The sequence below is a fragment of the Saimiri boliviensis genome, chromosome 2 (assembly GCF_048565385.1).
Source record: "Saimiri boliviensis isolate mSaiBol1 chromosome 2, mSaiBol1.pri, whole genome shotgun sequence".
Lineage (NCBI taxonomy): Eukaryota > Metazoa > Chordata > Mammalia > Primates > Cebidae > Saimiri > Saimiri boliviensis.
Window position 1 is genome coordinate 204,999,035 of NC_133450.1, and position 12,697 is coordinate 205,011,731.

General features: G+C 39.9%; 1 protein-coding gene across 6 annotated transcripts in view; it reads right to left on the reverse strand.

The window, feature by feature from the left end:
- SUSD1 (sushi domain containing 1) overlaps positions 1–12,697 on the reverse strand; it is a 150,959-nt gene that overhangs the window by 63,699 nt on the left and 74,563 nt on the right. For all 6 annotated transcript variants that reach the window (XM_039475228.2, XM_074395177.1, XM_074395175.1 and 3 more), the window contains 2 exons: positions 10,630–10,739; positions 7,074–7,266 (listed from right to left, as the gene is read on the reverse strand). In XM_039475228.2, the coding sequence (XP_039331162.2) occupies positions 7,074–7,266; positions 10,630–10,739 (303 nt within the window). The remainder of the gene's footprint in view (positions 1–7,073; positions 7,267–10,629; positions 10,740–12,697) is intronic.

Sequence of the window (12,697 nt, forward strand, 5' to 3'; positions counted from 1 at the left end):
CAGGAATCCATTATGGAGGAAGTTTTATAAAGTCCACATAGATCTCAAATTATGCATGCTGTTCAAAACCTGCATCATAAAGACATCTTAAGAGTTATGGTTTTCTACCAGGCTTTACTCCCCGATAAGAGCGCTCTATTCTTTCTCCTTTTAGGATTTTTTAAAAAATTTACCAACACTATTTTGGGAATATCTAAATGCATGCAATCTTCTGCTAAAAAGAACTAAATAAAAGCATTCTTTTGTACATAAATTATAATGATTTTTAAATTTCTAATTAGAAGTAGCCTATATAGACAGTTGGCTTTGCAAGCTAAATATTGTCGAAAAGAAGAGCTATAAATCAAGCATGCTGAAAGCAAAGTTACTATTGTATAACTGCTCTATAAACAGTGGCATCATCTTAGTTATCCTTGATTTACATTTGGGGAGCAGTTTATCTTAGAGAGGGCCGCAAGATACAATATGGTTCAAAGCTGGGAGCTTTACTGTTATTTGATTGAAATTTTTCTTTAGGCAAATTTGGTATCTGGTTAGAACTACTACAAAATGTTTTCAGGCTAAACACCTGTGACTACATTCTACGAAGAGAAATTTCGAGGCTTCAATCACCCATTCACTGGCAGAGCAGATTCAAATAATTCCCTTGGCTGAGCTCCCTAGGCTCGACCTTCCAACAGAGGAGGGCAGCCTTCAATTCAGGCACAAGTCCTTGTTATTCAATTGGTAGCACAGAACAATTGCTCCCTGGGTACTTATAAGAGAAAACAGTTGCTAGCTCAGTGACACCAAACATTCATCAAATCTCAGTTGGGGGAAACAATATTTAGGAAACAATGCTTGAAAGAAATGGACTTCAATCATACCTCCCAATAATCTAAATAACCTAATCCTGCCCCTGAATCAAGCCCGATCAGCAAAGAGCAGACATTTCTAATGCACCTTTTCTGCCACTCTACACTGAATTATACTTTTCTGTGTTCAGGGGCAATATAAAAAATTAGCCTGATAAAATCCTCATAAAATGCTGCTCAGACATTGTCCAATTTATGAGAAACACTGCTGCAATGTAACATTATGGACAATGCAATGGTTTCCTTTCTGGCTGCATAGGAAAACTTAAACCTAAATTTGTGAGGCTCTAATGAACAAGTAAATAGGTTAGAAGGGCACGAATTATTCTTAACCTTATTCCTTTTTTTTTTTTTTTAATGTCTCTGCTTTTGTTTTCTTTCTTCTTTAGCCTAGACAGCTAATCTATTATCTTTTATTTTATATACCCATGCAGGTTACTTAAAGAAAAATAAGACAGAATATAATACACTTTTGTTTTTAAAAATTCTACGCTTAATAACAATGTAATAGATCACAATGGAAAAGATCAATAGATTTAACTGTACAGCAATCTAAAACTTTTTGGGTTTTTTTTTGTTTTTTTGTTTTTTTTTGAGACTGAGTCTCATTCTTTCGCCAGGCTGGAGTGAAGTGACATGATCTCAGCTCACTGCAACTTCTGCCTCCTGGATTCAAGCAATTCTCCTGCTTCAGCTTCCCAAGTGGCTGGAACTACAGGGATGTGCCACCACACCCAGCTAATTTTTGTATTTTTAATAGAGATGGGGTTTCACCATGTTGGCCAGAGTGGTTTTGATCTCCTGACCCACCTTGGCCTTCCAAAGTGCTGGGATTACAGGTGTGACCCACTGCACCCGGCAATCTAAAACATTTATATGTCAAAAACACCATAAACAAAATTGAAAGAAAACATAAAACAGAAGAAAGAACATAAATAATAATCAAAGTAGTCATACTCTCAGTACATGGATAAACTACATATGTCCATACAAACACAAAATTTGATCAACAAATAAAATAATGATGGTAAATAAATGAAGAAATATAAACAAATTGTTCCTTCAAAACAAATGAATTTGGAGGAAACTAAAAGTAATTTAAATTGCTTTCCTAGCATAGACTCCCATAACTATAATGGACCTTTCCTGTTCACGATAATTACAGAGATCAGTGATCTTGGTGGAGTGTATTAAAGGTTGCTCTTGGCCGGGCACGGTGGCTCAAGCCTGTAATCCCAGCACTTTGGGAGGCCGAGGCGGGTGGATCATGAGGTCGAGAGATCGAGACCATCCTGGTCAACATGGTGAAACCCCGTCTCTACTAAAAATACAAAAATTAGCTGGGCGTGGTGGCACGTGCCTGTAATTCCAGCCACTCAGGAGGCTGAGGCAGGAGAATTGCCTGAGCCCAGGAGGCGGAGGTTGCGGTGAGCCGAGATCGCGCCATTGCACTCCAGCCTGGGTAACAAGAGCGAAACTCCGTCTCAAAAAAAAAAAAAAAAAAAAAAAAAAAGGTTGCTCTTTACCTGTCTTTCCAGTTCCATGAAGGAAAAGACAATTTTGGCTTCTCCCTATTCCCTATATGTTAATCCTCAAGGAAGGGACAGTAAATATGTAATCTAATTGGTAGGAGACTACAATTCCTTGAGTCACATTTCCAAGTAATAAGTTCATACGTTACAGGTCGCCACCCAAACAAAATGCAGAATTGCTCTCAGGGAAAGCAAACAATATAAAGAGAAATGGAATTTCTTGCACCCGTACCTGGGGCACTCTGGGTATCTCCAGTCTCCAAGAGGTAAGTAACCAGTGTCTGTCACCGCCCTTTCCTCTGCTACTCAGCCTGAGACTGGGTGGGTAAGCCAGGCAAGGCTCCTTTACAGATCCAACTCCCCATACTTCCAGGGGAAAGCAAGCAGGAAGTTCCACTTGGCCACAGTAGCTAAACCTCATCCTTCAACGTAGCTTTTACCTGAAATTCAGTGTTGGAGGAAAACTTGCCCAGATCACTAAAGTCCTGGAAACTTGCCTAGATCAATAAAGTTGATACTCTACTTGTCATGTATCTATCTCTTTGTCCTATGTAAACTCAGATGGAAAGGAGAGGTAAGATTCAGTGTCTCCCTGAAAAAGGTAGATATACTGATTGGGGCCTTGAGTATAAAGATAAGAGCTGCCACAGAGGGAGCAAGGCACCGTGGGGAGAGATAAGAGCTCTTGGTGTCTGCAGCTGGAATTTAGGAACAGATGAGGTAGGTAGATACCTGATTACCAGGAAAACTTTGTAAATCACAGAAAGCTTTAAGGCAGGCTTCTTAGACAGGAGTAGATGGAATTATTTTTCTTTTAGTCTTTCTTTCCTTATCACATCTCCACCTGCAAGAGCTTTGAAATTGCCCAGAAGTAGCTAAGGTTTATGTGGTTAGAGCAATGCGACTCAAAATGTGGACTGACAGTATCAGCAAGGCCTGAGAGCTCACTAGAAATGAAAATTTGCTTCCCCCCACTACCGAAAGGCCTATTGGATCAGAACCTCTGGGATGAGGCCCAAGAACCCATGTTTTTGTAAGCTGTTTGGGTAATTATTATACTTGCTAAAGTTTAAGGTGCACAAACAGAGCATTAGTGGGAGATTTAAAGAGCATTTATGGGAGCTAGATATTAGTAGAGAACACTAGATTAGCTTGCCAAAATTCCATTACTCTTTATATTGTTTGGAATTTCATCCAGGGCTAAGGAGAGAACTGCAGAAAGACTGGACCCGTGGTTTCTCCACAGGCTGAGTTCACCCCCACACCAAGGGCTTTAAAATGGCCTTGGATGATCTGTTTTGCAGAAACTCAGACTGGGGATTCTAGATAAGAAATTCTTTTGGGGCTAAAGTGAAAAAAAGTCAAGTGGAATTATTATAAACTCAAATGCTAAAAAGAAATAACAAAAAGTGTATATACCTAGAACTCTGTTCCTAGAAATGATTTTCCCCGTCTCTGAAAAAGGAATGAAATCAGTTTACAAAAAAGGTGTTGGTCTCACAGACAGGATAAGATTAGAGAGAATGAAATAAAAAGAAGGAAACAACACTAAGGAGAAACTTTGAAATCATATTGGCCCACTTAGAAAAATATGGCAAGGAAAAGTTTTAAATAGAGGAGCAAGAATAGGCATTAATGAGAACTCTTCCTTTCTTCCTTAATAACTGGAACTGTGACACTCTGTAAAGAAATGCCAACATGTTTAAAAGGAGAAAGAATGATCAGTGAACAATCAGTGCAGAATTCTTCAAGCATCACTAAGTGAGTTTCAAGGTGGCGTTGTTTTTGTAGATGGGACAACCAGTATTTCACAGGCTATAAGGACATCTGCCTGGGAAATAGAGCTGTATTAAACAAGATCCAGGGAGAATGACAATTGATCAAGCCTAGGCCTGGGTTTAGGCTGAACTGAATAGAAATAAATACCTCTTAATGAAAATGAAAGTGGGAAGAATGTATTTTAACACTGGATGTTTAAGGTAGGTCCAGAGCTCTGTGACATCATTCTTTCTCTACAGAGACCTGAGGCAGATTCCAAAGTAATATGTGAGGAGAACAAAAAACAAAAACTGAAAACAAAGAGCAAATATAGAGAAGGAAAATACTAAGACCTAGCAAGAGGTATGAGCCCTACCTGGGGATAAAGAAGGAACAGAAACAACTTAGATGGAAGGGTAAAGGCTTAGGGCTGAGCAGGACCTGCTAAGTGGGAATGTTCTCAGAGGGACCTGGAACATCCCAGGGCTATGTCTCTGATCCAGAAAAGGAAGCGGTAGCAAGAAGAAATGTTTCAGTTCCCATCAAAGAAGCACCGACCATTTAAATCTTAGAAATTCAATTCCAAGAAGGTAGGGTTTGGGTGAAATCCTACTAACCCAGCGGATTTCCTGGACCTCATCAGACCGGTGAAGGTACAGGAAACAGCAGCTCACGAATCAGCTGAGGGTAATTCCCCATGGGAGACAAAAGAGAAATCTCCTAACCCGGAAGTAGAACTCACAGGCAGACATTCAATACTTGAAGCCTATGGAGTCCAGAACTAAAACAATTTGGGGGATCTCTCTTCAGTTAGAGAAATTCAGAGAAAAGAGTCAAAAATTGAGACAGTGAAGGAAGCATGCAAGACAATGCATTTCATTTGAAGAGTTTCCTAAGATAAATGTGGGATGTCCTGCCCAGAGAGAATGGAGGCTCTTTCACTAAACAGATACAGATCTTCAGCAGTGGTAAAGCTGGGGTAGAAAGAGGGCTCAAAGAAGCAATAAAAATGAAAAGATTCTAAATCCTAGGAATGGGCATCAAGAAAGACCCAGAGCCACCACTGCAAATGTCTAACGTTTTCAAGGACAGTACATAGTGTCAGAATGAATCCAACCACCCTGATGAGAAGACATTTCCCAATCTAAGTTGAAATTAACACGTGGTAGACTCCAGACTGCTTGGTAACCTACAGAGGCTGAACTACAGCAGGCCACATTATATTTACTACCAGTAATTTAGGGAGGCAAAGAAGAAGGTAACAACAGACTTCTTTCTGAACTTGACACCATGGGCCTCTCATTTATTATACTTATGCTAGAGTTTAGACCTCGTCTCTCACCACTGTCCCCAGCTCTCTGCTCCAGCCATAATGGTTTCCATGACATTCCTAGTATATGCCAAGGACACACCTCCCTCATAGCCTTGGCATTTGCCAGTCCCCTGTACACCAAAGAAGTAGCATCTATTACAAAACAAGATTTCTAGGATTCAACAGCTAGAACACACTCTCCATTTCAGCAGGACCCTCTAGCCAAGACTCGGCAGAGAAGATGGGGGATGGAGACTTAATGTCTTTACAGTTTAGTTTCTTTTACAAGGGGAGGTGGATTTTATTTATTCTTTATTTCTTTATTTGAGACGATCTTGATCTGTTGCCCAGCCTGAAGTGCAGTGGTGCAATCTTGGCTCACTGCAGCCTCAACCTCGCAGGCTCAAGAGATCCTCCCACCTCAGCCTCCCAAGCAGCTGGGACCACAGGTGTGTGCTGCCACACCCAGCTAATTTTTGTGTTGTTTATAGAAACAGAGTTTCACCATGTTGCCCAAGCTGGTCTCAAACTCCTGAGCTCAAGCAATCCACCCACCTTGGTCTCCCATAGGGCTGGGATTACAGATGTGAGCCACCACACCCAGCCAGATTTTATTTATAGACTTTTATTTCTCAGAGAATTTAATAATTGGAGGGAATTCACATTCAATTTGTGAGTATTATTATGCAGCTGAAAATGTGTTGAGGTTTTATGATGTCAGGAAGTACTCCTTGTGCAAACTCTGTTGACACAGACAGGACAAGATGCCAGGCTCAACCTGATATGAAAAATAGGATAAAAACTGAAGCTAAGCATGGTGGCTCATGCCTATAATCCCAGTACCTTGGGAGGCTGAATCAGGAGACCTCACTTGAGGTCAGGAGTTTGAGAACAGCCTGGCCAGCGTGGTCTCCTAGAAGTTGGTTCTAGTTGCCGATAATGAATACCCTTAGGGTTCAGTTGTCTTAAATTTGGGGTGAGAGATAAAATGCTTTACAGAAGGCTGGGCATGGTGGCTCACACCTGTAATCCCAGCACTTATTATATAAATATAATAACTATGAAAGCAGAAACTGACTGGGCATGGTGGCTCACACCTGTAATCCCAACACTTTGGGAGGCCAAGGAGGGGCACAGGGGGATCAAGAGTTCAAGACCAGCCTGGCCAACATGGTGAAACCCCATATCTACTAAAAATACAAAAATCAGCCGGGTGTGATGGCAGGCGCCTGTAATTCCAGCTACTCAGGAGGCTGAGGCAGGAGAATCGCTTGAACCAGGGAGGCGAAGGTTGCAGTAAGCATAGATCATGCCACTGCACTCCAGCCTGGGCTAGAGAGTCCATCTCAAAAAAAAAAAAAAATGCTTTACAAAATTCTCAATTTAGGATTCCCAGGGAGCTCTGAATAAATCAGTCCACCCAGAACCCTGCAGGGAAGAGGATAAGTGGTAACAGTCAGGCATCCTGAACCCAGACAGAGTTAACAAAGTTTGTTAGAACTGGAACCCATGTCTCTTGACTCCCAGACTAGCACTCTTTATGCCCCACCACACTCCATAGTTCGAATCACATAGGCAATTTGTCCTGACGCACAAAAAAAAGACGTCTGCACCCACCTGTTGGGGGAGTTGCTATTGTTATTTGCACTGAGTGCGGCTTAGGAGATCTCAGTAGGCTCACATTCACCGTATAATCAGTCGTAGGGTACAAATTCAAGCATACTACAGGTACTCGTTCTCTCGTTGTGAAGTTAAACGACGTTGCATGAGAAAAATTATCCAGATACCACCTCTGACCCAGAACGGTAAACTGTCATGAGATTAAAAGAAAGTGTTGCATTACTTTCTGTTGGCTAGCAGGTGCCTAGACTATTAGCAAAACGAAGTTAAAACAGGAAAGATCCTTTATTTATCCTCATCCACTTAGAATTATTTTTAAGACAATAGCAAGCTAACCTGAGGAAGGACTTTTGAAAGCTACATTACCTGTCCTTAAAATCAGGTATAGGACCAAGCTTAAAATGCATAACTACATCTCAGACCAAGAAAATGTTAGGCTATTCTAAAATAATCCCTTGATTGTCACCCAAATGAAAGAGATTACAAAAGAGATTACATTGAAGCTAATAGGCAAAATTATTTTTTTTCTTCCTCCTTCTCTTCTGAGTAGTTCTCTCTCTCTTTCTTTCTTTCTTTCCTTTTTTTTTTTTTTTTTTTTTTTTCTGAGATAGGGTCTTGTTCTGTCACCCAGGCTGGAGTACAGTGGCACGATCTTCGTTCACAGCAATCTCAAACTGAAGTGATCCTCAGCCTCCCAAGTAGTTGGAACTACAGACACACACCACCATACCTGGGTAATTATTTTTACAATGTATCTGTAGAGACAAGATCTTACCCTGTTGCCCAGGCTGGTCTCAAACTCTTGGCCTCAAGCAATCCTCCCATCTCAGCCTTTCAAAGTGCTGGGATTACAGATGTGAGCCACTGCACCTGACCAAAATTCTTTTAATTTCTTTTCATTGTAAGAAATCCATGGACAAGCCTCATAGAACAGAGTACTTAAACTAGATGAGTTTCCTAACCCTACCCTTGGAAGGAGAAAAGAACCTATGCATTCAAAGCAAATACCATTGTACTTCACTGGATCCTTCGTATTAGACGTCTGGTAACAGGGCTTTTGATCCGTGGAGTCATATCACACACTGTCACCTAATCATTTTCTACACACTACCGGCTCCAGCAGGGAATTACAGGGAAAAACTTTTGTGATGGTCCCATAAGTAATATGATCAGTCAGTGTGTGTTAGCTGGTAGAGACATATGCTCAGTGTTGCCACTGATGCTAGTGCGATTGTTTATATCATCCTCTATCCCTCCTTATTCCTATCAATTGCTGACTCTTTTCTATCAATTTCCACAGTCATCTAAGAACCTGATAACTGGTTCATAAGGATTCCTCTCTCTCATACTCCTCGAATTCTCTTGGATAACTTAAACATTCTTACAGATAAACCATCAAACGTTGGCCTCAGAGTTCTTTGAGCTCAATGCTATGAACTTCCTTCACTCCACTTTGGCCACCCATATCCATGGCCACAACCTAGACTGTGCTATCATCGGAGCTGCTCCCCAACGGTCTGGCAGTCCCCTATTCTTCTGGACCACTTACAAGGGAGGCATAAAGTGTTCATGTGTGTTTAGGCAATATGTCTATTCCCTTTGGCAAACCACTTTTTAATATTGACTTTTTTCCAGTCAGTTTAAGAGTGTTTCACCTGTCACACAAATTAATCTTTATCTAACATATTTCTTAAAGCAACATTTAAAAAATTTTACCCTTTAATCATTTTAGTGTACAGTGTGAAGTCATCATTGGTTTTCTTAACCAAGAAGCTAATCAGCTGTCCCAGAACCATTTACCGAATAAATCTCCTTTCTCTGCTGAGTTGAAAATTAATCTTTATTATATGTTAAATTATTTGGGCACTTGAATATGTTTCCAGCTCTAGTGTTCTTTGTAATATGGAAATTTGAACATCTCATTTGCCTGCTTAAAACCCTTCAGAGTAAAAAGAAAATGGAAAAAAAGCAAAGAGAGAAAACGAATACATAAAAAATAAAAAATCCTTCAATGGCTCCCCACAGACATCAAAATAAAATCCAAATTCAAAAGCATAGCATACAGGGCTCCTAATGATCACACCACTGCTTAGATTTACGCCTCATCTCTTCCTACTCCCCTCTGCTTTCTCTGTTATCCAATATGTCACTCGACTTGCCCACAGTACCCTTCTTCAACCCTCCTCTGCTCTTTCACCTGACTAATTCCTACTTATTTTCTATGACTCAGTATAATAGTCTTTGCTTGTGGTTTAAAAAATTGTACCTTGGTTTTGGCACAGTGGCTCACGCCTGTAATCCCAGCACTTTGGAAGGCCGAGGCAGGTGGATCACTTGAGGTCAGGAGTTTGAGACCAGCCTGCTCAATGTGACAAAACCCCATCTCTACTAAAAATACAAAAATTAGGTGGGTGTGATGGCACATGCCTGTAATCCCAGCTACTAGGGAGGCTGAGTTGGGAGAATTGCTTGAACCTGGAAGGCAGAGGCTGCAGTGAGCCAAGACTGTGCCATTGCACTCCAGCCTGGACGACAGAGCAAGACTCCATCTCAAAAAAAAAAAAAAAAAAAAAAAAAAAAAATTTGTACCTAGACATACACGCAAACAAAATCTCTATTATTGTACTTACTTTTATTATTCCATTATTAATTTACTTTTTGTCAAAGCACTCATGATACCATATTGTAGTTGCCTATTTACCTAAATATTTCTATTAGTTTGAATTGGAACTTCCAGGTCCTAATACATGATATCCTTTTGGTAAACAGAATTAATTAATTAATTTTGGCCCGGACACAGTGGCTTACACCTGTAATCCCAGCACTTTCGGAGGCCAAGGTGGGTGGATCACTTGAGGTCAGGAGTTCAAGACCAGCCTAGCCAACATGGAGACACCCCATCTCTACTAAAATAAAAACATCTCAGGGCATGGTGGTGAGCACCCATAATTCCAGCTACTTGGGAGACTGAGGCACAAGAATCACTTGAACCTGGAAGGTAGAGGTCGCAGTGTGCCAAGATTGTGCCACTGCACTCCAACCTGGGTGACAGAGCAAGACTCAGTCTCAAAAACAAAAACAAAAAAATCAATGCAATACTTACTGAGTTTAATCTCTACCAGATGACTTGCTAGGTACTAAAAATGACACAAAAATAAATTTCAGTTCTTGCTTGGATTTACTTACAATTTTTACTCATGATGTTAAAAAAAAAATCAAGTTAAATGAGGGCCAATTGCCATGCAATGAGTTCCTTAAAACTTCATGCCCAAATGTGACTCTGACAGCACAATAAGCTGTATTATTTAAAGCACTAAAATAAAATATAAGCTTGAAATACCAGGCAGAGAAAATGATAGCAAGTCACCAAATATAGCATCTTTCTTCAAGTTAGTACCTCACTTACATCCATCTCACATCCATCTCTAGAAACAACAATCACAAACTGTCTAGAAGTTCATCCATTTTTAAATACTTTGGATACGTACTTGGAGATCACCCAAATTTTTAAATGACACAATTCTTTAATGGATAGCGTAAGAGATCTCCTTACTTGGTACATGTGTTCTGATCCAATTTTCCTAGAATGCCTGTTCAATTTCAAACAAGTTTCATTAAATATTGAAATATTGAACGTTCCATCATCTTCTAAGATATCATCCTCTAAAAGAAAAGAGAGAAGGTTATAGGTAGGTTGCACCATCTTAGCAAAATGCATCAATGGCTAAGTACAAGTGAAAGTCTGACACCTTAAGAGAGCCGGTTGGGTGTTCAACACAAATAACATTAAATCTGGCATCAGCAGACTTAGCTTCAAGTCTTGGCTCTCCAAATTCTCAATTGTAATGACCTTAGCTAAGTTACTGAACCTCAGTCTCCTTGTTTGTGAAATCAAGTAATTCATCTTGCTTTTCTTACGTCACAGGCTGCTGAGCTAATCAAATGAAACATTTAAAAATTGCTATAAATTAATAAAGAAAGCTGTGACATTTTTAGAAAATTAATCCTATCATTTGGATCGTCCATAGTAAAATGTCATAAAGGTAAGCTTCACAGTAGCCAGAAAGTCTGAGAATAAGGAAAGTGGTGAATAAAAATCAAAGGCTATAGATTTAAACTCTACAAAGAGTGCACTCCAACCTATAAAATGACCAGAAAGTAGATGACCAAGCAAGAGGAAATTCGCTTTCACAGCAGACAGCATTTCAAGAGCACTCAGCTGAGTACTAAGGCAATAAAATAATCAGAAAGCAGACTTGTTTCAATCATTGTACAGAAAAAAGTCATTTCATACCTCCTTCGGTCTAATTCATTCTTACCATGTTCTATTTTCTTAATGTAGTTTAAAAGGATAGACTTGTTACTAATGAATTAAAGAAATAACAGAGAGTCAGGAATAACATCAGTAAATTTCAAGAAAAAGCAAATTTCAAACAAGACTAAATTTTCTACCAATGAGAAAGATGTAAATGTCTACCAGAGAGAAGTTATTTTATAACTACCTTTAATGTGTATTTCTCCCATGAGAGTTTCTGCTACCTAAGAATAAGAATAATAAATTATTCTAACCAAGATCAGAATTGTCCACAGTATTTTCAATATCACTGACGTATGTAGCACAAGGCAACTAACTGGGGAAAATATTCCTGCCTATAATTGGAAAGTGTAGAAAGATGGTTATGAGAGAGAATTTGAAGACCTATCATATGTGCTCTCCTTTATTTTCACAACTTTTAAAGATTTCATAAGGACATCAGAAATAAAAATTGCCACATATATGCATATGATTTTGAGAAATACCAAGTGTTTGCATGTAAGAAATGCATGTATGTAAGAAATGCCACATAAAGCTTCTGTCTCTGTCTGCACAGTTTACATCTCAATATGATTTTCATGTAAGACAGTCATTATCCTCTGAATTCAGGGTAAGATGGCAATGTGAACAAAGGCATCTGGCTCCCACTTCCCACGCCCAATACTGACAGAAGTGATGGAGAATAAGTAAAAATGGGTCAAAATTTGCATCTGGGTTGGAAAGAAGGGTCGGTTGCCATACACAAGGCAGAAACATGAAGACATTTCAGCTTAGTGTAGTATGGAAGAGCCTGGGCTAAAGAAAGACCCTAAGACCTACTGTGCAACCTGTCTTCCAAGCAAAGCAATGTAGTCCCAAAGTTTCAAAGGAAAGAATTGGAGGAGAACTAGAGCCCATGGAAAAATCAAGATAAGTCACAGGACAAATCAATGACACATGCTCCATCTAGAGCCATTTAGCCCAGTGGTTCCCAAACTGCACATCGGAATCACCCAGACATGAGCAGATTTGAAGTGATGCGTGGACATCTGTATTTTTTTTAGGAGTTCACCAGACAATTTTTCTTCTCTCTCTTTCTCTTTTTTTTTTTTTTTTTTTTTTTTTTAAAAACAGGGTCTCACTCTGTAACCCAGACTGCTGTGCAGTAGCACTGTCTGGGTTCACTGCAACCTCCACCTTCCGGGCTCAAGCAATCCTCCCACCTCAGTCTCCTGATTAGCTAGGACTACAGGTATGCACCACCAAGCCCAGCTAATTTTTGTGGGGGGTGTGTGTGTGTGTGTGTGTGTGCGCGCGCGCGCGTGTG